The sequence below is a fragment of the Diceros bicornis genome, chromosome 34 (assembly GCF_020826845.1).
Source record: "Diceros bicornis minor isolate mBicDic1 chromosome 34, mDicBic1.mat.cur, whole genome shotgun sequence".
Lineage (NCBI taxonomy): Eukaryota > Metazoa > Chordata > Mammalia > Perissodactyla > Rhinocerotidae > Diceros > Diceros bicornis.
In genome coordinates, this window is record NC_080773.1 from 38,009,927 (window position 1) to 38,036,080 (window position 26,154).

The following is a 26,154-nucleotide window of genomic DNA, read 5'->3' on the forward strand; positions in this document are numbered from 1 at the left end:
CATGCTCTCCTTCAAAACCTTTAAAACCCCTTGCCTTGCATCTTTCAGGGAGACGGGACAAATTTGAGAGCTCTTGTCTCCTGGCTGATGTCATCCGAAATAAAAACTCTTTCCTTGCCATAAGCCTGGCATTCCAGTTTTTATTTGGTACCTCTTGTGTGGCGGGTAAAGACCCTGGGTATGTATCCGGCAACACTAACAGTAAATAAAGCTGGATAACGTATGGGGTTTCATTACACTATTCTCTTTACTCTTGTATAGTTGAAATTTTCTATAACAAAAACAAAAACGGTGATTTATTATATCATAAGGAAAAGTCCCAAAGTGGGCATAGGCAACATTAGTTGATTCGGTGTTAGCTGATTCAGTGACTCAAGAAGGATCCCATTACTGACTCTGGTTCTTTCCATCTTTCTGCTCTGCCATTCTCAGCATGCTGACTTTGCCTCATGGTGCTGGCATGGCCATACTGTTCTAGACATGACATGCAGACAACACCATCCAGAGGGAATAAAAGGGGACACACTAGTGTCCTATGTCTATTTTTGAGAGAGAGGAAAACTTCCCCGGAAGCCCCCAGCAGACTTGTCATTTCCCCTTGGCCAGAATGCCCTTGCCTAATTCAATCTCATAGCAAGAGACATGAGACCACTTCATAAGTCTCTCCCTTTGGAAGTTAGACTCCAGACTTCCTGGAAGACTCTACAAATCTCAGGGTCATTTTAGCAAGTATGGGGTACGCAAGTAAGGTGACCGCTGTTGGGTAAAGCAACCAACGAGGTCAGCCCCAAGAGAGTCAGGCAAGGAAGGCTGGCCACAGGAGCACCAGACACAGAAGCACAATCCAGGAGCTTACGCGGCCTGAGGTTCGAGCAGAGCCAGAGTGGTCCCCGCCAGAAGGTCGGCCGGGGAAGGTTTCCTGCGGTCCCTGCTTGAAGAGCCAGGGCGCGTCAGCAGGCGGTGGGTCTCAGACTCTGCTCCCTACAGGCCGTGAGCCTGAACATACACACAATGGCCAGACCAGACACAACACAACTCTGACCCACAACCCCTGCAGCCATCGGCCCCAAACAGTCAGGACTTGGTCACTAACTGCCAGCTTCCCTATTTTTTGCCCCTTGTCGCACTAAGGACCACTGGAGAAAGCCAAAGATGCTCCCCTCAGGGAACATGGGTGACGCGCTTCTAGTTAGCCGGCCTCCAACTTCCACACGCGATCAACCGGGCGCACGGAGCCCTTCCTGTCTGTCTCATGAAGCTTTCCCTCTCCGCCGCCGGCACCGAGCCTTGCCAGGCGCACGGGACGGCGGCGGGCGCTGAGGAAACAGCTCTTCATCGTCCTCCTCAGGCGGTCCTCGTTCGCGCCCACGCAGGCGAGGCGTCGGGAAGGCCCACGAGGAGCAGACGAGGCGCAGCACGGATCAGACACGAATCCAACCCGCGACGTCGGTCGCCGGCGTCCGCGCCGTGGCGTCGCGGCCTCAGTCGCCGGATGAGGAGAATCAGAGTCGTCCGTTGATCCGGGGCCGCGGGGAGAAGGGCGCCAAGGAGCAAAGCCGAAGGAAAGCAACGCCTTAAACCACCACACGAGCCGCTGTAAAATGAAAAAAGCTGTCTCGTCGACACCCGGCCTCAGGCTCCAGCTGGCGCCCAGACACCGTTACCCTCCACGCCACAGCCGGCAGAAACCGCCACCGGCGCGCGGCCTTCTGGGACTTGTAGTTCGTTGCGCCGAGCTCGCGCACTTCCGCTGCCCACCGGAAGCGCCGTCATTGCCCCGCGAGCTCGGGTGAGTCTGCCGTCTGGGACCCGGGGCAGAGGCTCAGATGTTAGCGGTGTGGAGCGGGATGGAGGACGGGGCCTGGGCGGGCGGAAGTGACCTGGGCCGCTCCGTGGCAGGGAACGGGCCCGCCGAGGTCCCTCCTCCTGCGGCGCCGGGCAGCGGCCTGTCAGGTTCAAGTCTCTCCGGCTGCAGGAACCGGGCGGGAGCTGGTCCAGTCGGGGCCCCGCCTGCAGCAGAGCCCGAGTGGGTCTGATCTTGTCCGAAGCTGCCTTGCTGAAGGACGGGGCAGGGGCCGGGCTGGTTGAAGCTCTCCTACCGCAAAGGAGGCCCTGGGTGGAGGCTGCAGCGGCCTGTCAGCACCTAGCTGGTGGTGAGGATCTCAGGCCGGCATAGGGGGTCTGGGGCCTGCCCACCCAGCCCAGCCTAATGTCTCGTTTCCTCCCTCAGTGCATTGAGGCCGCCCACCCCCAGGAGGCGCTCTCTGCCGGAGGTGGTAGCCAAGAGCCTCCTGGCAGCGGCCCCAGAGGCCACCCTAGCCCCAGAACATGGACACGTTTTCTTCCACTGGTACGTGAACTTTGAACTCAGTTTGAATAGAAAATATATGTTTTCCAAGTGAACAAAGAATTTGGGGCAGTCCAGGCAGAGCAAACAGCATTGACAGACTCCAGGGTGTTGGGGCCTACGTTGGTTGTGTTTGCTGACGCCCCAGGTTAGGGGCTGCAGAGGTGAGCAGGACTGGAGGTATGGAGAGCAGGGACACGAAGCTTCTCTGTGCTGAGGGCTTGGGGTTGGATTTCAAAGAGCCTCAGGGATTAGAAGTATCTGGCTGTGGAAATAACTCAGTGCAAGGGGGAGTGGAAAGAGCAGGACTTTGAGTTTCCATTTCTAGTGAGAAACCAGGATGGAGATCACAGTGCAAGAGAGAGAGAGAAGGAATTTCTGGTCACTCTCAGCTGTGTTTGGGTTGAGGAGTCTGTAGAGGGTATGGCTAGATGTGGAGGAAGGAATGGCAGTGGCAGGGTGCCTGGGAGGGAGGTCTGGGCTGGATATGAAGCCTGGAGTAGTACCTGAAACTCCACCCCACAGGCGGGGAAAGAGGAAACTGGAAAAGGGAGGAGAAAGAGCACCCTCCTCCCCAGCCCTGCAGCCCAGAGGGACCCTGCCAGACCAGTGCCCTTCAAAGTCCAGCATGAGGAACAGAAGGGGAATTTTATGTCCAAGTATAGTTGGTACGACTAAATCTGCCACTACTGTGTGTCAGCACGATGTTAAGCTCTATAAATGCAACTCATTTAATCCTCACAGCAGCACCATGAGGCAGGGCCTGCAGTTCTCCCAGATGTCCCAGGTGAGGAAACTGAGGCCCAGAGAGGTTAAGGAGGGCTGTTCAGGGTTCCACAGTGCCAAGTGGTGGAGCTGGGACTTTGAAAGCAGGCAGGCTGGCTGCAGAGTGGGTGTTCCCAGCCCTTGCCCTTGGATGCCTCTGGGCAAGGAAAGAGAAGATCAGAGGGTGGAGATGGACACAGACAGTGGGAGATTGCTCAAGGATGGGCAGGAGTATCAGGACAAGATGGTTTCATGTAGGGTCTTGGGCACCCTTCTTGGGTGTAGTGTGCGTTTGTGTGTGTTCAGGAGTGAGAGGGCAGGGAAAGGAGGAGGGGACTGGGAGTATTGGCCCTTCTGTCAAGGGCTCATCTGTGAGGAGCAGGAGCATAGGGGTAAGGGTGGGGCACTGGGATTCAGGAATTACCTTGACCAGAAGGAAAACCTTTCCCCTGAGCAGTTGAGAGGACCCACTAGGGAGGGTGCAGGCCTAGAGGAGTTTGTGTGCCAGGAAGGTGGAGTCGTCCAGGGTCATCCGTTGGAGTGAATTGGGAGGCGGGATTGCACGGAGAGGATAATGGTGAGAGGGGCCGGAAGAGGGAGTGAGAGCATCGACTTGCTGCTGTAAGTGGGATGGAGATGGAGTGGATGTCGGTGTCCCTGCATACCACCCAGGACTCAGAAGCTAGCAGGGGCAGGCAGAGAGGGCAGCCGGTGACCTGGGGCAGATTGTGCAGAGCATCCAAGTGAGAGAGGCTGACTGGTGGGCCCCGGATGGAGGATGCGAAGAAAGAAGGCAGGGGCAGTGGGCTGGGCAGGGGTGTACCAGATGGGGAGGCTGAGAGCCAGGATGGCAGTGTGTTTAGGGCCATGGGTGCAGAGCTCCTGGCTTCCTACTCCCCAGCTTCACTCAAGCTTTTTCTGCCTCAGTGTCCTTATCTACAAAATGGGGACGATACTGTTAATCTCACTTGTGGGGTTGCAGGGAGGATCAGATGCATGAATTCAGGCAAAGTGCAAGGCACAGCACCTGGTTTATAAATACAGCCTGAGTCATCACTGGATTCTGAGGGGTGAAAGGCAAGGAGAGTGAGCCAGGGGAGGAGATTGGGGTCAGAGGCCCCATGCTGTTTTAATTGACGTCTTGACTCAGAACGGCTTTTTGCCTTCATCAGCCATGCAGTTTATTTTGCTATGGATTACCTGTTCATGTCTGGTACTTGCTCCTCTTCTTTCTCATAAGTCTTTATTTTAATTAAAGAAGCTTGAGTATCATTTTGTCGAGTTAAAAAAATGATCCGTTTGATATTTTTATTGAATTTACATATTAAATTTAGGGGAGTTAATTATTTTTTTAACAGGATTTGGTGTTCTGATCTCAGAGCAGAGGGAATTGGCCTCTCTCACACTGTTGGGGGGAGTCATAGTGGTGTGAATGGCAACAACCATTTGCCGGAGCTTCTGCAACATTTACTGAAATTTTGAAATGCAGCCACCATCCTTTTGACCTTGCAGTTCTACCTCTTGGCATTTCTGTTTCAGAAATCCACAAGTGTGTAAAATATACGTGCAAAGCTGTTTGTTGCCCATTACTTGTAATAGCCAAAAAACGGGACAAACTTAAATCTCCATCAAAATAACTTATGGTCCCTGGGTAGAATGGATGAGCAGAAAGCCATATAAAGGAGTGCAGCTGATGTGTGTATGGATACAGAACGGAGTTCAGGAGCCGTAAGTGAAAAAAGCTGCCAATTAGTACACATTGATTACATTTGTGTGTGTGCATGTGTGAAGATAAAGCACATATTTTATACAGTATAAAATAAATACGAGCTGTTAGACAACATTTCTGGAAAGATACGCAAGAAATCACAGCCTTCCCTTTTGAAAATGGGACAGAATATTCTGACATTTCGTCTTGCACCTTTGTTTTTTATATCATGAATATGTGTTGGTTTTTTAAACATTGTACCATTATGATTGTGACAGTGTTTGATAAAGAAATAAAAACTTTTTTTAATTTTATTTTTTTATTTATTTTTCCCCCAAAGCCCCAGTAGATAGTTGTACATCACAGCTGTACATCCTTCTAGTTGCTGTATGTGGGACGTGGCCTCAGCATGGCCGGAGAAGCGGTGCGTCGGTGCAAGCATGGGATCCGAACCCGGGCTGCCAGCAGTGGAGCGCATGCACTAACCGCTAAGCCACGGGGCCGGCCCAAAACTTTTAAATATTTTTTTAAAAATATAAACCGTTGGGGGCCGGCCCCGTGGCTCAGCGGTTAAGTACGCGCGCTCCGCTGCAGTGGCCCGGGGTTCGCAGGTTCAGATTCTGGGCGCGCACCGACGCACCACTTATCAGGCCGTGCTGTGGTGACATCCCATATAAAGTGGAGGAAGATGGGCACAGATGTTAGCCCAGGGCTGGTCTTCCTCAGCAAAAAGAGGAGGATTGGCATCAGATGTTAGCTCAGGGCTGATCTTCCTCACCAAAAAAAAAAAAAAAAATCTAAACCGTTGTTGTTAATTGGTTGTAATTGTTGTGTAGGTTTCAGGAAAGGATTTTTAAAGGAGACCAAGCTCTCTGTAATGATAGAAAAACATAATGTTTTTGGTAGGCAGAATAATGGCCCCAAACATATCCACATCCTAATCCTCAAAACTTCTAGATATATTAGGTTACATGGCAAAAGGGTCTTTGCAGGTGTGATTAAGTTAAGGGTCCTGAGCTGGGGAGATTATCCTGCGTTATCTTGGCGGGACCAGTGTCATCACAAGGGTCCTGGTAAGAGAGAGGCAGGAGGGTCAGAGTCAGAGAATGGGGTATGAGGACAGAAACAGGTCAGAGTGATGCGATTGCTGACCATGGGCCACAACCAAGGATTGTAGGCCCCCCTAGGGCCCCCAGAAGGAACGCATCCTGCTCACATCTTGGTTTTAAACCAGTGACCATAAGATAATAAATTTATGTTGTTTCAAGCCAGGAAATTTATGCTAATTTGTTACAGGAGCAGTAGGAAACTAATACAGAGTCGAATTAATTTTCTAAACTGTTTCAATAGAAATTGAGGGTTATGAGGAGAACAAAACATAGATGTTAAAGAGGATTGAATTTCTTGTCTCCAAGCAGGCAGGCAGGCAGGCAGGCCTCCTCACTGTTGGTTTGTGGTAAATCAGTAGAGATAGTGAAGTATAGGTAGGTGTTTAAAGTGTGACAGTTAGTAATAGTGGAACAGGAACATATGGTATAGCTTCCAAATCACCAAAGGGAAAAGCACATTTAAAGGAATTTGAGGGCCGGCCCCATGGCTTAGCGGTTAAGTGCGCGCGCTCCGCTGCTGGCGGCCCGGGTTCGGATCCCCGGCGCGCACCGAAGCACCGCTTCTCCAGACATGCTGAGGCCGCGTCCCACATACAGCAACTAGAAGGATGTGCAACTATGACATACAACTATCTACTGGGGCTTTGGGGGAAAAATAAATAAATAAAATTATTTAAAGGAATTTGATTCCTCGTGAAAAAGTAGAGAAGAAAAGCAGAAATAATAGAAAACATGATCTGCAGTGGGAGGAATGAGACCAGTTCTCACAGTCAGTGTGATAGATGAAACTCTGCTTTCACAGGCACTTTCAGACTGAATTAAAAGTAGGAAAATTAAAGTTATGTGCTGTTTACAAGGGACAGATGATCAGGGTGGCAAGGATGGGCATAGGTATATTGGTGAAAGCAAATAACAAGGAAATGGGTGGCAAGATAACGTCAGATAAAGTGAAACTTTAGTGCAACAACATTAAGAGAAAGATACTTTTAGGGATAAAAGTTAGGCTGTAGGAAGATAGAATAATCTTGGTTATTGTTTGTGTACACCAGACACCATCACAAAGCTATAAAGCAAAAACTTACTAACATAAAGGAAACATGAGAAAAACCACAGGGGGTTGAACACATGTTTTAAAATTTGGCTGATCAAGAAGACGAATTAGAAGATAAAATATAAAAAGCAATTAGAATATAAAATAAAATATATAAATTTAAATTATTTTAAATGTAATATCAAGCTGGATTATGTGTAGTTATTTATCTGCACACCTTTCTCTGTGCCGTGCAGACAGAACTGTTTGCTTTTCCCAGGGAAAATTAAAAAGATTGATCTGGACTTTCTTCTCTGTACACGGGCTGTTCCTTCATCGGATCTGTGAATCATGGAGTTCCCTCGGTCCTGGGTCCTCTTTTCTCTCTGTAATTTCATTATTGTTCTTTAATTTAAACACTACTAAGTCTTATGGATTTAAATATCTTTATGTTGTTGGTGCCCCAGTTCCTTCTCAGGCTGGCAGATCTAACTGCCTCTGTAACATCTCTGCTTGGAAATTGTGTCCAATCTTAACCTGTCTTGATTCTCCTCCCTGTCCCCCACATCTGTCACACAAGCCATTCTGCCTCCAAGGTAGAGAATGAATCTGCTCGTTTCTCTCCATCACCCTGCAGTCCTTCGAGTCCAGGACTCTGACAGTAGCCGCTTCTCTTCTGTCACCGCAAGAGAACTCCCTCTTGCTACCTCTTTGTATTCACACCCAGCCTGCACCCCATCCTGTCCCTTGGCAACAACTGGTATGTTCTTCATCCCTATGGTTTTGTCCTTTTGAGAATGTTTTACTAATGCATTCATACATTATATAATTTTTTAAAACCTCTTTGTTTTGAAATAATTATAGATTCTTAGAAAGTTGTAAAAACAAAAATGTGTGGGGAGATCCTGTGCACCTTTCACCCAACCTCCCTCAGTGTCCACGTCTTTCATAACTATCTACAATATGAAAACCAGGACGTTGATATTAGTGCTTTCCAAGGAGCTTATTCAGATATCACCAGTTTTACATGCACTCATTAGTGTGTGTGTATATAGTTCTATGCAGTTTTATCATGAGTTGCTTCATGTAACCACCTCCACAGTCAAGATACAGAACTGTTCCATCCCCACAAGGCTGCCTGCTATGTGTTTATATCGATACCCACCTCTTCCCCCCAGTCTCTAACCCGTGGCAACTACTAATCTGTTCTCCTCTATATTTTTATTATTTCAAGAATATTATAAAAATGGAGTCATACAGTATGTAACCTTTTGGGCTTGGCTTTTTTCACTCAGCATAATTCCTTCAAGGGTCATCCAAGTTGTTGCATGTATCATTAATTTGTTCTTTTTTATAGCTGAGTAGTATTTCATGGTATTGAGTATCACCGTTTATTTAACCATGCACCTATTGAAGGACATTTTGGTAGTTTTCAGTTTTGGTTATTATAAATAGAGCTGCTATGAACATTTGTGTACAAGTTTTTGTGTGGACATAAGTTTTCATTTCTCTGAGATAAATGCCCCAAGAGTACATTTGTTGGATTATGTGGTAAGTCCATTTTTAGTTTTAAAAAACTCCCAAACTGTCTTTCACACCACAAATGGCTGTACCATTTTACGTTCCCACCAGCAGTCTGTGGGTAATCCAGTTTCTCCACATCCTCTCCAGGATTTGGTATTGTCACTTTTTTTGAATTTTAGCCATTCTAATGGGTGTGTAGTGATATCTCATTTTGTCTTTAATTTGCATTTCTATAATGACTTCTTATGTTGAGCATCTTTTCATGTGCTTGTTTGCCATCTGTATATCTTCTTTGGTGAAATGTTTTTTCTTGTTTTTTGTCCGTTTTCTAATTGGATTTTTTTTTGTTTATTTAATATTGAGTTTTCACAGTTCTTTATGTGTTCCAGCTACAGGTCCTTTGTCAGATATGTGGTTTACAAATATTCTTCCAGTGTATAATATGTCATTTTCATCCTTTCACATGGGCTTTTACACAACAAACATTTTTTTAAATTTTGATATTATTCCAACTTATGACGTATTATGCTTTTGGTATCAAGTCAAAGAACTCTTTGCCTCGTTGTAGGTCCTAAAGATTTTCTCCTATATTTTTTTTTAATATTTTGTTTTATATATGTCTGTGATCCATTTTGAGTTGATTTTCATGTAAGATGTGACATAAGTTGAGGTTCATTTCTTTGCCTATGGATAATCTGTTGTCGGCACCATTTGTTGAACGTTTGTCTGTCCTCCGTTGGATTCTTTTATACTTTAAAAAAATGATAATAAACTGGGCATATATTTCTGGGTCTGTTTCTGGGTTCTCTGTTCTGTTTCATTGGTCTAGGTGTTCTTCTCTCTGCTTATACCACACTGTCTTTTTTTTTTTTTTTTTATAATTTTATTTGTTTATTTATTTTTTCTTCCAAAGCCCCAGTAGATAGTTGTATGTCATAGCTGCACATCCCTCTAGTTGCTGTATGTGGGACGTGGCCCCAGCATGGCAGAAGAAGCGGTGTGTCGGTGCGCGCCGGGGATCCGAACCGGGCCGCCAGCAGCGGAGCGCGGGCACCTAACTGCTAAGCCACGGGGCCGGCCCAATATACCACACTGTCTTGATTCCTGCAGCTCGGAGTAAACCTTAACATCAGGCAGAGTGATTCTTCCCGGTTTATTCGTCTGTTTCAAAATTGTTTTACATATTCTAGGGTCTTTCTCTTTCCATAGGAATTTTAGAATAAACTTGTCTATGTCTACAAAAAACCCTGCTGGGATTGTGATAGGATTGGTTAAACCTGTAGATCAATTTGGGGAGAATTGACAAGTCCTCTAATCCATGAATGTGATATGTTTCTCTCTCTTTTGTTTAATTATCCTATGAGATTGATGTTTTTCACTAAATTTAATGCCCTTGAGAGCTATCCAGGTTGTTGCATGTATGATAGTTCATTCTTTCTATTGCTGAGTAATTTCCCATGGTATATATGTACCACTCTTCAACTGTTCACCCATCAAAGGACATTTTGGTTGTTTCCAGTATTGTGTTATTATGGAAATTTCTGCTATCAACATTTGTGTACAGGCTTTTGTGCACATGTTTTCATTTCTCTGGAATAAATGCCCAAGAGGGTGATTGCTCTGTGACTTTTAAATAAATTAAATAAATTTAATAAATTTAATTTAAATAAATTAAAATTTTTACAACTTTGAACATTCCTCATGAATATTATTTATTGAAAGCCTTACTTTAAAAGGCCCACAATAAAACATCAAGAGGATGTTCCACAGATTGCTTAACTCTTCGCATTGAAGGTTTAGGCTACATCCCCCTCCATCCTTTTTTTTTTTTTCACTATAATGTGATCTACATCTTTAGCCTTAAAACATGCTCCGTCTTTTCGATGATGGGCTTTCTAGACTCGAGATCTTGATAACTCAGGCTGTTGGTATACAGAGCAGCCACGCTGCTCTCCATTTGTAACAAATTCCCTCCGAGCAGCTCTTGTCACCACACCTCAGCCTGCGTTTGGGGTTCTTGGTTCTGGTGAGGTTGGGTAGCTTCCTGGCTATTCGTTTACTCGTTTCTGACTTGGCTGTTCAGACTTCTTGACTTTTATCTATTCGTGACTTTTAAAAAGAAAATCATGAGTTAGGAATGCCCTTCTAGATGTTTTATAGCCTCAGCTCACCCATTTCTCAGAACAAGTCACAAAGAGATGAAAGCAATAAATTAAAAAGGCAGTCAGCAGAAAAGCTTCTGTCCTTCAGAACTGTAGGAGAATAGATTCGTGTTGTTTTAAGCTACCACGTTTGTGCCAGTTTGTTCCAGCAGCCACAGGAAACTAATACACCAGGCAACAGCTTGCTTGTCCCTTGCAGCATTTGTCAGCAGAGTTTCCAGCAAGTGGGGTATGGGGTACTGTGGCTCTGGTTTTAGATTGAGGCCTCTGCTCTGGTGCAGCACAGCCTGGCACATGGCTCATCCTCTCAAGCCACAGGAGCCAGACCCCAGCCTCTGCCAGCTTCCTGCATGGGCCCTGAAGGCCCATATCCGGAGGACCCCACACCCACCACCACTTTGCTTTACTTCACTCATCCATGGAGATTTCAGTGATGCTTTTTATCCTTGCTGTGTCCCTTACGTGCTTTCTTTTTGTATCTTATCTGTCATTGGAGCAGAGTGGACACCTCAGTGTGTGAACTTCACTAGAAGCCCAGAGTTTCATTTGCATGGCCCCTCATTGGCATGGAAGCAGTGACTTGAGGAGTCACTCAGTCACAGCTTTGCAGAGTAACGAGGTGCTTGTCAGATGGAAAAGCATATACTGATGACTGGAGGTGCAGCATCGTGAGCTTGGGGAATTGAAAGATGTTCCTGTGCCTGAAAGACACAGTGAGCATCTGAACCAGCGTTCCATGGGTAGTTTTAATCCAGAAAGGAACTTCCAGAGCCTGTGGAGGAATTTGGACTTCCACCTGTGGAGTGGGAAGCTGCCACTCAGAAGAGTGATGTGATAGAAGCTGCATTCCATAGTGGTCCCTGTGGCCTCCAGGGAGAAAGGGGGAAAGACAGGAGGCAGGACCCAGTCGGATCTGCTGTGGTATCCCAAGCAAGAAGCAATAGCTGGGCCAGGCATCAAGGACCAAGGGTGTGGAGAGGCACATGATATTTGAAAGGCGGGGACCCCAGGTCTTTGTGACTGACTGAATGTGACAGGTGAGCATGAAGGAGGTGTCAAAAAGAACTTTCAGTGTCCCAGCTCAACCCCCTGCATTCTCAGGACACAGATAAGGATCAGGTGTTAAAATAAACATTTCCAGATTAAGAAGTATGTGAGTGGTCTGCAGTGCAATTGGCAGAGACAAGGTGTAGGTTTGTGGCCCAGGAGCCTCTGTGTTTGTTATCACCTATCCTCCTCTGTCCCCGACCCTCCTACCTCCCTCTTTGTAAGGATCTATGTGATGACATTGGGCCCACCCAGAAAATCCAGGACAGTCTCCCCATTTCAAGATCCTGAACTGAAAAGCATGTCCAGAATCCCTTTTGCCATGGGAGGTAACATATTCCCAGTTTCTGGGGCTTAGCACCTGGACATCTTTTGGGGACTATTATTCAGCCAAACACAGTCATGGTAAAAAAAATTTGCAAAACCCCAATCAGTGCACAATGGAAGGGGTCAGCTGAGGCAGGCGGCCTGCACCATGGGCAGAGGAGGAAAGAGTGGAAGGGGATGTGGACACAGGTTTGGTGGCATCTGGTGGGTGATAGCCTTTTGTGTAGGTTGCCTTTTCCTGGTCAATGAGAGATGAGGATCCTGAGAGTTGGCTGTCACTTCTGACCTAACTAGCCTCTGAGTTCTCCATTTCACTCGGGAAGAGAAGTTGGTGAAAATAAAGGGGGCTGAGTGATCTAGAGCCTCAGATTTTCTGCAGATCTGCTAAACTGTGAGATTGCCCCCTAGCTGAAGTCCTGGTGCCCCTGTGACACAGCCTTGCCTTCAGGTTCCTTTCTGTCTGTGAAGCCGAGTTTCTTATCCCCAGCACTGTCGACGCAGGAGGCTGGGTCGTTCTCTGGTGAGGCTGTGCTGTGCGCTTTAAGATGCTTAGTACATCTCTCACCTCTACCCACTAGATGGTAGCCAGTAGCTTTCCCCTCCACGCCTACCCCTGGGCAAGTTGTGACAACCATAAATGTCATCAGACATTGCCAGATGTCCCCTCAGGGCAAAACTGCCCCTGGTTGAGAACCACCGCTTTACAGAAATGGCCGACTTTCTCACATGTCGTGGAGGTGTGTTTCGTGTTTCTCTTGGTGGCCTTGTCCTTTAATTGAGCCTGACACTCACTGTAGTGGGGGGGGGTGGGGTCCCTGAGGAAACAAAGACAGTTTATCAGGCAGGATATCCCCAAGGGCTCAGAGGGGACCTCCCTGCAGCTGGTTGGGGAAGGGACCTTTCCTTGGGTTGTGCAGGGCGGGACAGCCCAGGCCCGACGAGTCAGCCCTTTGTGCACTCGCCGTGTTAGGTGTGCACTGGGGGCAGTGTGGCCACTCTGAATCGTTGTGGGTGGATGGAGCTTTTGCCTTTTTGGGGGGAGGTTGCTTTGTTCTTTTGAGTAAGTTTAATGCTGGGAGTCAGGTAAGTGTGTGCTCGCACCAACTCTAAGAGACTTGCATGTTGAACGTTTTGTCACAGACTTATGTTCTGCCTTAAACGTTTTTTAGTGGGATATGAACGGTTCTCCCCCCAAGGTCCTTATTTGATAGCAGTTCTGATCATTCTGGCATTCCATTCCTTGTATGTGTATTGCTGCCATATCTGTCCTGGTCCAGCGCCAGGTCATAAACAGCCCTGCATTGTGAAGGCATTGTCTTCTGCATCAGCATTGAAATAGCTGCTCAGCCCTCTCTCTTCTTTTTCTAGTTATTCTTGGAGGAGTTAAATGCTTGTTTTGCCTGAAGAGCATTAAGTTTGTGTGAGGAAGAGAGATGGGGACCCGCCATACAGATTGTGCCCAGAAGGAGAGCGTCCTTGCAGAATTAAGGGAGCTCTCAGCCCCCATCTGTGTGTGGAAGCAGTCGGGTTCGCAGAAGAGATTGTCTTGGAAACGAGAGCTGGCGGGAAGCTGCCCCCGGGGGTTTTGTGGTTCCAGTAACTGCAAGTGTTGAGGCTCTGGCCGGCTGCGGGTCCTGTGTTCCTGCTGGTGGTGGCCTGGAGCAGGCCCCCCTGACACACTCTCTCTGGGGCTCAAGACCTAAGAGAAACCCCGGCACCCGGAGAACCACAAAGAGGAGATGACACTGGTGGAAGAACTTACCCAAGCATTTGAAGGCAAAGGTGAGACCTGCCAGAAACACAAGGCTCGGAGAGAGCATGATTTCCCTGATGGGTGACTCAATCCTTGATTCTCCAGGAAAATGGGTTTTATAGAGAAAGTGGGGTGAGGAAAATGCCAGCGTTCAAACCTGGGAGAATGGTGAATGTCTGCCTCCTGGAAGTCATGAGTGGCAGTGGTCGGTCCCTCCGGGCCTCTAGGCCAGGTGGTAGTTGTTCCGAGTTTCAAGGGGGTGAAGGTTCAAGCTTCTTTGTGAACCAGAGGCACCAGGCAAAGCAAAGGCGCATCTTTGGAGTGAGCAGTTGTTGGGTGTGAGCAAAGGCACGGCCAGGGTGTATTTCAGGAATGTTGGGCCATGCCAACGATCAGTGACTGGGGAGATAGTGCGCGTGCCTGCATGGGCATGAGTGTGGGTGTGCTTTTGGTACAGGTAGGGTGAGCAGGAGTCAAATATGAGGATGGATTTGGGGCAAGATTCTGGAGGGGTTTTGCTTGGCTGTCTCAGTGGGACAAGCAGAGTGGGAAGCGATGACAAAGTGAAGGAAAGCAGAGGGTGATAGGCGAGCTGCCCAGGCCATGGGGCAGCACGCTGGCACCTCCAGAACAGCGTGAGGGAGGGTGCACCTGGGACAACACCCTGTCACCAAGTTCCCTTAGCTGTCCTCTTGGGGATTTTCATATCCTCCTTATCCCCATTCCCCTCCTCCCCATTTTTGGAAACCAGCCGATGTTTCACTGTGGTTTTTTTATTTATTTAACTTTAATTTTTTTTGTGTGAGGAAGATCAGCCCTGAGCTAACATCCAATGCCAATCCTCCTCTTTTTGCTGAGGAAGACTGGCCCTGGGCTAACATGCTTGCCCATCTTCCTCTACTTTATATGGGATGCCGCCAGAGCATGGCTTGACAAGCGGGGTGTCGGTGCGTGCCCGGGATCCGAACCTGTGAACTCCAGGCTGCTGAAGTGGAGCATACGCGCACTTAACCGCTGTGCCACCGGGCCGGACTCATTGGGATATTTTTAAATTGTACAATTGTTTTGTCACTCCACCTCCACCTCCCCCTATGTAGTCTTGAAATGACAAGAGAAACTGGCCCTCCTTTGTTTGAGTGCTGAGGGGCGACTGCGTATCTGTGGGCTGGCAGTTCAGACACCCCGGCTCGTGCCTGGGCACTTACCTTGAGCCTGGGTCATCCCAGACCCGGGCAGCTGGCCCACTGTGCCCCTGGAAAGCCAGCTTAGCCGCCTCGGCTGACCTCAGAGCCTTGGACAGGGAGGCTGCGTGGTCAGAGCCCTGCCTCTCTGCTCCTCACACCCCAAGGGGATGTTCCTCTGCTGAGCTGGCCACCTCTCCTTTGTCTGGGGCTGGGGGTGGGCTCGCAAGCCTGGGAGTTCTGAGGTGGGGCTGAATCCCTAATTATTCCCTCAACCCCAGCCTTGCCTTCTGAGGATGTCTGCCCTCTTCACGACAGCTTCTTCAGGTATGAGAAGGAAATGGAAGTGCGTTCTGAGCCGATCCCATCCCAGGTGAGTTAGGGAGCTTCACTCTCTGCCTCAGTCTCCTTGGCTGTAAAATGGGTCCAGGAATAGCAGCTGCCTCTTCAGGCTGGCACACACGAGAGCTCAACAGTGCTTCCTTATGCCTTCGGGAGAAACCCGTGGGCTCCTTGCAGGTAAAGTGCCTTCCCTGCATGTATGAGCCAAGAGCTCCTAGGACCAGATCCAGCCCAAGTCTCCCTCACCTGGTTCCCTGGGCCAGGTCTCTGCTTCAGACTTTCGATTCTTGGTGGTTGCTCAGTGGGCCTTGAGGGCAGGCAGAGCTGAGCCTCTGAACTCTTAGACGCCTGCAGCACGTGGCAGGGCGAAGAGCAGGTCCCTGACCTCGTTCAGGGTCCCAACACCACATGCATTGTCTGCATGCTTCCCGGGTGCCAGAGCTCAGTTCCCCTCACGTCCTGTGAGACTCCCTGATGCCGGAGGCTGTCTTCATAGTCACGTCAAGGCAACTCATGCTGGAGAAGTTCATGGACACGTCCAGATGTCCGGCTAGTAAGTTGTGAAGCTGAGATGCCAACTCAGGCCTGGCACTGGGCCAGGGCACCTGGCCCCTTGCCTGCCGGCCTTCCTTGAGAGCAGGCTCAACCAGCCTTTTCTGTAAAGGGCTAGGTAGGAACTGTTCTAGGCTCTGCAGATCACATACGCTCTCTATCATATTTTTTTCACATGGTCCTTTAAAAACATAAAACCCATTCTTAGTGTATTAGTTTTCTCTGGCTGCTGTAGCAAAATACCACAGACTTGGGGGCTTAAACAACAGACATTTGTTTTCTCACAGTTCTGGAGGCTGGATGTCTGAGGTCAAGGTGCTAGCGGGGTTGGTTTCTGGTGAGGACTCTCTTCCTGACTTGCAGATGGCACCTTCTCTGTCCCCACATGGTGGGGAGAGAGGCCTCTGTATCCCCTTCTCCTCTTATAAGGACACCAATCCCATCACATTAGAGCGCTCCCTTATGACCTCCATTAACCTTAATTACTTCCGTAAAGGCCCTGTCTCCAAATACAGTCACCTTAAGGGGTAAGACTTCAATGTGTGAATTTAGGGGGAAACAATTCAGCTCATGGCATTAGCCTTCTAAGAACACACCACAGCCCTGATTTGTCCCATGGGCTGGAGTTTGCTGACTGCTGATGCAGAACATCCTCTTTGACTGGCTTCAGATCTGTGATTTTGTAGAGAAGTGGGGGGTGGGGATCTGAGTGGGGTTCCGGCATTTCCCAGGAGAGAGAGTCAAGATCACTGGTGGAACCAGCAAGACGCTCAGAGAGAAGTGATAACACCATGGGCCTGGGTCTGTGTCTGAGCTGAGTACAGCCCAAAGGCGAGAACCCTGGGGGTGCTCCTGGACATCATCTTCAACACACACCGTCTCCCGGCCCTGTGCTGTCCCAGCCCCCCAACCTCCACATCAGGGAGGCAGGGCCCCATGATAACACTCTCCTCTTTCAGCCCCCTGTGAGCTTCAAGGATGTGGCTGTGACCTTCACACAGGAGGAGTGGGGACAGCTGGACCCAGCCCAGAGGATGCTGTACCTCGACGTGACTCTGGAGACCTGCAGCCACCTGGTCTCCCTGGGTAAGGTGGGCTCTGGGACTCAAAGATGTGGCTCTTCTCAGTGGTGTTGCCCAGACTGGGCTGAAGCATTCCAGAAGTGGGTCCCTTTGAGATGCAGATCCTGGGTAGGCCACTTGTTCAGCCTCCACGGCAGGTTTGTGACTTGTGGTTCAGGGAGCAGGGAGTTTTCCCTGGGGTGGTGCCAGGGCCCTCCTAGTCCATCCACATCTGACCCCAGGGCAAAGCGCTGGGCCCAAGGACGTGGTTCTCCTTGTCTCTCCTTGTCTCCAGGCAGAGCACCAAGTCATGTGTTTTTCCCCCATTGACCAGGGCTTCTGCTTCCCAAACTGGATGTGATCTCCTGGCTGGAGCAAGGGGAAGACCCTTGGAGGGTGAAGCAGGGACCTCTCCGAGGTGAGAACAAGCCCACAGCCCAGTTGGTTAACATGGGCAGAAAGCTCTCCATAGACCCTAGGTCCGAGGATGAGGGAGGCCGTTTGCAGGGAACTTCCTCGGTGTTCTCTGCTGCCTCCTCATGTCTAACAAGGCAGCCGCGTTCTCATCCACATCAGCCTGTCCCTCCATCCTAGCCCATGGAGAACACATGTCACTGTCGTCTGGCCATTTCTCACCCGTGGGTTCACTCTGTTCCTGTCATCCCTTTGGTCTTCACCCCTCACCCACCTTGTTTTATTCCCAGGTCCTCATGCTCCCTTTTTCCCTCGAGCCCCTCGTGCTGGCTTCTACCTGGGGCAGCAACTCCTCAGGCCTCCCCTTCAGGACTAGTCTTTGCCCTGCAGTTGGACGTCCACCCCCTCCTGCGTGTTGGATGTTCACATGACTTCTAGATGATGCTGAGGTGTGGTGAGAACTTGTGTGTCCTAGGAAATGGCAGCAACCTGTTCTTTCCAGGATTCCTACTAAGTCGCCATTCCTGGACCTGCTTCTCACCTCTTCTCATCCTACAGACCCGCCTCCTTATGTGTCCCAGTGTGTCAGCCTAATTGGAATTTTTTTTTCTTTGACAGCTATATCAAGATACAGTTCACATACCATACAGTTTGCCATTTTAAAGTTTGCAAAGGCTTTTGGTATATTCATAGCACGTGCATCCATCACCACAGTCAATTTTAGAACATGCTCATCACCCCAAGGGGCTGCTTCTGATTTTTTTATTGTTTTGTTTTAATCAACAGACTTTATTTTTTAGAGCAATTTTGTGTTTACAGAAAGTTGAGCAAAAAAGTACAGAGTTCCCATATACCACCCGCCCCTCACCCACAGTTTCCCCTGTTGTTACTATCTTGCATTCTGTGGTACATTCATTATAATGAATGTGTATTGATATGTTATTATCAATAGAGATCGATAGTTGATGTTAGGTTCACTCCTGGTGTTGTACATTCTGGGGTTTGGACTGAGGTATAATGTCATATATCCACCATTGCAGTATCCTACAGAGTAGTTTTACTGCCCTAAAAATCCTCTGTGCTCCACCTGTGTATCCCTCCCTTCACCCTAACTCCTGGCAACCACTGATTATTTTACTGTCTCGGTAGTTTTGCCTTTTCCAGATTGTCCTATGGTTGGAATCATGCATTGTGTGGACTTTTCTGACTGGCTGCTTTCATCTAGCAGTAAGCATCATGTTTGTCCTTCACACCACCTTCTGACGTTCACACCACTTTCTGACATGCCCCCAGCCTGGAGGCGTTGAATTTATTGCATGTGTTCCTGCTCTTTCTTACCCTGTAACTCTCTTGCCTGCAGCGTGTTATTTTTTCCTCTGAAGTCTCACCTACTTTTACTTATCCTTGGTCCTCAAATGATGTCACTCTGAATTCATTTTACTGGCAGCATCTCTCTTGTCTGTCATAGAGTTACTTTCTGGCTGACCTGCACAGTCTGTCTTCCTCATTTCACAATCCTGACAGATACACTGCTGTAGAATGTTTAACCTCCTTTGCCCAGTTTCCAATGGCTAGGCACAACATGGACACATCTTAGCCACCCAAATATTTCTTTCCTCCTTCTCGCCCCCAAATACTCTTTCACTCCGCTTCAATGAACTATTGTTGCGTTTGAAAAAGTTCTCATCATCAGAGATTCCAAGGCCACACCCCAAAGGAACACAGCAGAGTTTTGAAAGGAGAACAGTTGTGGGGTTGTTGAGTGTAGGTAAGGACCTTGCCCAAGAGGGAAAGGCTGTCTTTGTTTCACACGAGGGAAACATCCTCCTGAAAGTTAAGAGATGGCCAGAAAGTGTAGTTAACACTTTGCTAGATGGAGGATCTTTGTCTCCTTGGTGAGCACAGAGAGCAAAGTATGGGGACTTGGAGCAGAGGCCTTGATAGCACTGGATGTGAGTGGCTACATAACTGAAATGGGCAGAGTGACAAGTAAAGGGGGACTCTTGGAGAACCAGGCAAGAGTCCTGAGCTGGAAGCCTGTGGCACTCGTTGTTAGAGGCCTGATATCTTCAACAGAGGGAGGAGTCCCCATTAGGACTGTAACAAGGGTGACTTTATCAACGGTACTGTGTACTGACAGTGCACTGTATGCCACACACCAGGTGAGGCTCACATATTGACTTGTTTACGCCTCACAGTAAACCTTGTAAGCTACACGTTCTTGTTCTTGGCTTACTGCCGAGGAAAATGAGCCTCAGAAGTTGCCAGTTGGTGAAACCTGGTTGCAGCCCAGTCTGGCCAACCATGCTGCTTCAGGGCCAACAGTGCTTTTCTGGGGAGTCTGTGGCATCAGTTCTGGAGTGGTTCAAGAGACTTTTTTCCTCTGTGAGCAGCCTGAAGAAATGGTAGAAATGGTGCATTAAGAATATTAAGTCAGTATTGGTATTGAGAGTCCTGTTTCAAGATCCAGAACTAGAAAATAGATAAACTAAGATTCTGGGTCAGTAATTTAGGTAGAGGCACCAGTTAGGATACTGTCTTAGTTTCCTGTGGCTCCTGTAACAAATTACCAGCTGAATGGCTTAAAACAACACAAATTGATTCTCCCACAGTTCTGGAGGCCAGAAACCCAAAATCGATACCATTGGGCTGAAATCAAGGTGTCATTAGGGCCATGGGAGGCTGCAGGAGGAAATCTGTCCTTGTCTTGTCCAGCTTCTGGTGGCTGTGGTGTTCCTTGGTTCATGCCCACATCACTTCAGTCTTTAAGGCCAACAACTTCAAATCTCTTTGCTCCATGTTCATATCACTTTCTCTGTGTGTATAAAATCTCCCTCTTCCTGCCTCTTATAAGGACATTTGTGATGACAGTTAGGGCCCACCAGATAATTTCCCCATCTCAGGATCCTTAACATATCTGCAAAGACCCTTTTTCTAAATAAGGCACCATATTCACAGGTCCCAGCAGTTAGAACATAAGTATCTTTTGTGGTTATTGAGGGCTGTATACCACAGATCCAATTCTTTCAGTGGATTCTCTAATCCTCACCCTCCCCTGCTTCTTCTTATTCCTTTGCTCCCTCTTCGGGGACCAGTCCTCCTGGGTCACCACCTCATTATCTTTGCTTGTTTTTTGTACTTTACCACTGATTTCCTGTTGCTGATCCATCCCTCCCTTTCACATCCTATGTGAAATTACAGGCCGTGGATTAGAAACCAACCCAGAGACACCTCTTCATACTTGGTGGTCTCCTTCATCCCACCCTCCCCTCAAATGCTTCTCCATCATTCAGGCATTTTGGATTTCTTTCAGACTGGAAGACTACTCTTGAAAAGAAAGAGCCAGCTTCCAAAGAGGATATTGCTGTGGAAGAACCATCCCAACGTGTGGAAGTGAAAGGCTGCATCCGGGAAGAGGGCCTGTGGTCGGTGTCATTAGAAGTGCAGGGTTGGAGGGACCAGCTAGGGGAGCACAAGGAGGCTTCTTTGAGTCAAACAGAACTCACCTCAGAGAGACTGTTTACTCAAGAGGAACATTGTGAGCATGACCTTCGGGGAAGTCGTCTGAGCTTAAGCCTTGTGCCTCCAACATTACCCACAAGAACACATTTCCATAAGTTAGACTCACAGGTTAAAAAGTTGAAACAGAATTCTGTTTTCGTTAATCATCAAAAAGACTGGGCTGATCTGAAACCCTGTGAAAATCATCAAAGTTCTAGAGCCTTCTGTCAGAGCATTTACTTGAATAAACTTGCAAATGATGAAATGGGAAATAAAAAACCTTATGAATGTACTGTCAGTAGTGGCTCTTTCAACTATGGTACCTCCCTTCATTTTCGTAATATAATTTTTTCAGCAGAGAACAGCGATGACTGTAAGGACTATGGAGATATCGTTAATCATAGCATGTCTCTGAGTGAACACAAGCCAGTGCATTTTGGGGAAAGTCAGTGTGAGTGTGATGAATGCCTTGTACAAACTGAAATAAGTGATCCTGGAGAGGCACCATTCAGATGTGAGGAGAACTGTAATGCCTTCCGTGTGGCCTCATCTTTTACTGACTGTGACGTTCAGACCAGAAAGAAGCCATATGCGTGTAATCAGTGTGGAAAATCTTTCAGCTGTTGCTCTAAGCTTGTTGTACACCAGAGGACACACACTGGAGAAAAGCCCTATGAATGTACCTGGTGTGGGAAGTCTTTCAGCCAGAGCTATGACCTTGTTGTACATCAGAGAACTCACTCTGGTGAGAAGCCCTACGAATGTAACCAGTGTGGGAAATCCTTCACCCAGAGTTCCAAACTTATTAGGCATCAGCGAACTCACACTGGAGAAAAACCATATAAATGTCACGAATGTGGGAAATCTTTCAGGTGGAACTCGAACCTTATTGTACATCAAAGAATTCATACTGGAGAGAAGCCTTATGAGTGTGCTCATTGTGGAAAGTCCTTTAGCCAAAGCTCTGACTTTGTCGCACATAAAAGGACACACACTGGGGAGAAGCCCTATGAATGTAACCAGTGTGGAAAGTCCTTCATCCGAAGCACTCAACTTATTAGGCATCTGCGAATTCACACTGGAGAGAAGCCGTATAGATGCAATCAGTGTGATAAAGCCTTCACTGGGAGCTCTCACCTCACTGAACATCAGAGAACTCATACTGGAGAGAAGCCTTTTGAATGTAATCAGTGTGGGAAAGCCTTTACTGGGAGCTCTCACCTTCTTTCACATCAGAGAATTCATTCTGGAGAGAAACCATATGAATGTAGTGACTGTGGGAAAGCTTTTCGGCAGCGATCACAGCTTGTTGTGCATCAGCGAACCCATACTGGAGAGAAACCTTATGAATGCGGTTATTGTGGAAAAGCTTTCAGCCAGAGGTCTCCCCTCATTGTGCATCAGAGAACACACATTGGAGAGAAGCCCTATCAGTGTAACATGTGTGTTAAAGCTTTCAGTCAGAGGTCACGCCTTACTGAGCATCAGAGAACACATACTGGAGAAAAGCCTTATGAATGTATCGACTGTGGGAAAGCCTTCAATGATCGGTCAACCCTTACAAAACATGAGAGAACACACACTGGTGAGAAACCCTATGAGTGTAACCATTGTGAAAAGGCCTTTAGCCAGCGGTGTCAACTTACTAGGCATCAGAGAATTCATACTGGAGAGAAACCCTATGAATGTGATGAGTGTGGGAAATCTTTCAGTTATAATACATCCCTTGTTCAACATGAGAAAACTCATGAGAGAGAAACCCTATGAATAATCAAGATGGAAAAGCTTACTGCCAGGCCTACTTTACTAGACATCAGATGACCGAGGTATGAATCTCAGAATGTGATTCAGTGACCCCATGCATCAGAATTGCTTGGCGTAAGTGTTGAAACCACACGTTACCAAGCTTACCCTGATCTACAAAATCAGAATCTCTGGCAGTAAAACCCAGGAGCCTGCAGTTTCCAAAAGCAGCGCAAGTGATTTGTATGTACACTAAAATGTGTTTACTACTTCCTTTATCTGAGAAGCTATGATCATGACCACTGATGAAAAACTTTCAGTCAGAGCTCTTAACAGGAGTTGGGTACAGTACCATTCTGAATTTCCTACCAGATAATCTTTTTAATACAGCCACCCACCCAAACTTAATCAGATGTTGTCCCTGTAACACAGTCCTGGAAATGATGGGGGACTTGAAGATATTCTTGATACAGAGCCCCAGACACTTCATCTAGGAAGAAATCGTTGTATAAGGAAGTTGGTGTTGAGTGATGAAATATGAAACCAGCCATTTTCAATGTAAACCAGCAATTAACAACACGAATTAAAGGAAGACTGAGGATGGGAAGTCTTCTGAAATGGGTTTTGTTCGAATTAAAAGTAGGTTCTGAATATTTCAGGGACTCTGTTGTGCTCTAACTCAACTTTGTTGCTGAGTTAGGTTGACTATAATCAGAACTGGGTGCGTAGCAATATGGAAAATATCAGGTGAGTGAAAACAGGGCCCAAAATAGTATGTACACAAAACATTACAACCACATAAAAACATGTAACACAGAGGGTGGGTTAAGAACGTCAGCTCAGCTGCATGTTCAAAAAAAGGCTGAAGTGTAAATCAACAATGGTGAAGAACATGGGAGAGGCCATTACTGCAAGCTTGAGCAAGGTGAAAGCAGGTGGGAGATGTCGCCTTCTGGTGCAGAGTGGGAAAGGCTGAAGCCAGGAGCGTGAAGAGGGCTGCAGCAGTGGTGGTCACGGACCTCTCAGAGATGCAGACTGATGGGTGGGCCAGGGAAGCAGGGTTAATTGGAGGTCTGTCCATGAACTCCAAATTTTCTCCCCCCATCTCCCCTTTTTTCCTTGTCTTGCATTAAGTATCTGGCTGTGGGTAAGCAAAAAATAAAGCAGGGAATGAGTTATGTGCTAAAAAATTAGTCTGGGGGACTAGGGAATCTGGTGTATTCTCTTGAACAAGGGCTGCCTTGTTTTGGAGTTTCAAGGACCTGCATCCTAACAGCTAGTTCTTGCCCTTTCCTCCCTAAAGCAAGGTGTGCTATTAAGCCAGCCCGACTCATCTGTGGAGCTTTCCATCTGCTTTCCAATAGCCACTTCAGTATGGATGGGAGCCAAGGAGTAACAGGCTTGAAGAGAGCCTTCAACATGGAAGAAAAAATGTCTAAGATAAAACAGAAAAACCAACCCCAAAGAGTACAGCTCTTCAGGGGAACCAAATATTTAAAATGTTTTATTCTAAGAGCAAGTCAAGAAATACTTGCAAACAGAAGATAAATACAAGATGCTGTTTAAAAAAGAGAATTATGATAACAAGAATAGACTATGAAATTAAAAGTAAGGTGGTTGGGCCAAAAAAAAAAAAGAAAAAGAGAAACTTCCCAGAGCTGAAGGAAGATCTTCAGATCATGCCAACCACTATCCAGGATTGATAAGATCCATGCAGCCTGAGAAATTGAGAACACTACAATTAAAAAGACATCACAGAAACTTCTGGAGAGAATAATTTTGAAACCAAGAAAGGAATATGGTTTTGTAAAGAATGTTTCTTCAAATTAAAAAAAAAAGGTAATCAGAGACTTCAAGGTAAACAAAGTGTTCAAGAAAATGTACAAATTGTACAAGACAATTGTCCAAATGTGAAGCAAACTAGAAAGGAATATTCATTTGACCCTGATCCTAATAATTCTTTCTGGAAGAGGCAGAGGACTCATGAAATTGGAATAAAAGAGAAGGAAATAGAATCATTGTTTTGATTGGCCCGTCACTGAACAGTGTTTGCGTAGATAGGATATAAACAGTAGGTACTGGTTTTTTTAATTTGAGAAAGAAACCCAGAGCTGTGACAGGATTTCATGATGGCAACAGAGTAGAGCACCATTGTCATCAGTCCTGTCACAAGCAGTCACAGCACAGCCTGCAGCTGTTATAAAGTAGAAGGAAAAGAGAAGTGTGTGTGTGTGGGGGGGGGGGTTCCCTGTAGCCTCCTCTGAGGAAGTAGGCTTTTAAATATAATAGGTTAGAGTACTTAGGAGATCAAAATTAGAGCTTGAAACTAATATGACAAAAATTGGAAGCAAATAGAGGAGCAGTGATGTCAAGTCTCTAGGCCAGGAAAGATCAGAATTCCAGAGGTAGCCTCAGGAAGAACTGGAATGGAAATGGTAAAAGTGGTTGGTGGGATATGTGACCGTTGGGTGGGGTGGGGCGGGAGACACTGCTTTCCATTTTAAACCTTCTGTAGTATTTCATTCCCTGGTGGTACACTTTTTATTTGGGTAACATTATTTCAAGTGTGTACCTATAGGCAAGCAAAACAACATGAGGACATCTGTGATTGTTTTGTGGGATTATGTACAATTTTCCTTCTTTTGATTCAGTGTCACTGTGAGAGTAAACTGACAATTAAAATAGCAAGAACAAAAAAAAAGATGTCAGACTCTTCCATTTGGCCAATTAGAGTTGATTCCAGTAGGGCAGGAAGCCTTCTGGGCCTCTTATAAGTCCCTGGAATTAAAGGAGGTGGTTTAGTCTTTTAAGACTTGATTTTCCAGAAGCCTTATCACGAGGAAGTCAATGGGCCCCAAGAGTAGGGACCTGAAAGGTGCTGGCATCTTGGTACAACTGGGTAGAATCCCTTCTGAACGGGCAAGACAGGTGTGTGAGTTTGCATAGCCACCAGGTACTGAATGTACTTCCCCAAGGTCACTCTGGCGGTTACCGGGTACCTTTCATAAACCCCTTTAAGTAACATAGCCCTCATGATTCATGTAGGACCCTGAGGTTGAGATGGGAAATCCCTTGCCTACGGTGGCCTGGACAGAACAGGTAGGGACTTTGCTTCCTGGTTGAACACTCAGTCCTGCTGCTGGGACCAACGTTGTATAGCTTTCAGAAGATGCTGGAGCCTGGGAGGAAGGACCTGTCCAAGAGATCCTGCACAGTGAATGTTGTTTGACTGCTTGCTGATCAAACATCTGAGACATGTTTCCATTCAGCAAGTCTCGAAAGTAGCCTCGTTCAACGAAGGTGCTACTAGAGGCTCAGGTACGGAAGATGCCTGTGATGTTGCAGTGTGCTCAAGTCCCTTCTTTCCGAAATGGAGACACCACACGGGCTTGGCAGCCATGTACTCCTGGTGACTACACCCTGTGGGAGTCACACAGGAAGGATATGTGTGCAGGGAGTGGAAGGACGGCAGCTGGTGTGTACACAGGGAGTGCATCCAGCCCTGTCTGATAGGTATTCTACCCTTTCACGAGTCAGAAACCTGAGGCTCTTCAGGACCCAAGAACTGGGCTCATTTGAAATAGGAAT

At 47.2% G+C, this 26,154-nt stretch overlaps 1 protein-coding gene across 1 annotated transcript; it reads left to right on the forward strand.

The window, feature by feature from the left end:
* The first annotated feature begins 1,838 nt into the window (after positions 1-1,838).
* ZNF544 (zinc finger protein 544) lies at positions 1,839-25,468 on the forward strand. Its single transcript, XM_058530624.1, has 8 exons — positions 1,839-2,153; positions 2,231-2,350; positions 13,388-13,801; positions 15,235-15,326; positions 16,807-16,933; positions 17,243-17,326; positions 18,472-18,549; positions 20,636-25,468. The coding sequence occupies exons 3-8, from the start codon at positions 13,759-13,761 to the stop codon at positions 22,588-22,590; spliced, it is 2,379 nt and encodes a 792-aa protein (XP_058386607.1). The 5' UTR covers positions 1,839-2,153; positions 2,231-2,350; positions 13,388-13,758; the 3' UTR covers positions 22,591-25,468.
* Positions 25,469-26,154: the final 686 nt, after the last annotated feature.

Bases quoted from the DNA above. Each gene is read 5' to 3' on its own strand.
- ZNF544 (XM_058530624.1), top strand. From the start codon at position 13,759: ATGACACTGGTGGAAGAACTTACCCAAGCATTTGAAGGCAAAG. The intron at 16,934-17,242 runs GTAAGGTGGGCT...CCCATTGACCAG, and splicing joins CAGCCACCTGGTCTCCCTGG to GGCTTCTGCTTCCCAAACTG. The intron at 17,327-18,471 runs GTGAGAACAAGC...CTGTCTCGGTAG, and splicing joins GAAGCAGGGACCTCTCCGAG to TTTTGCCTTTTCCAGATTGT.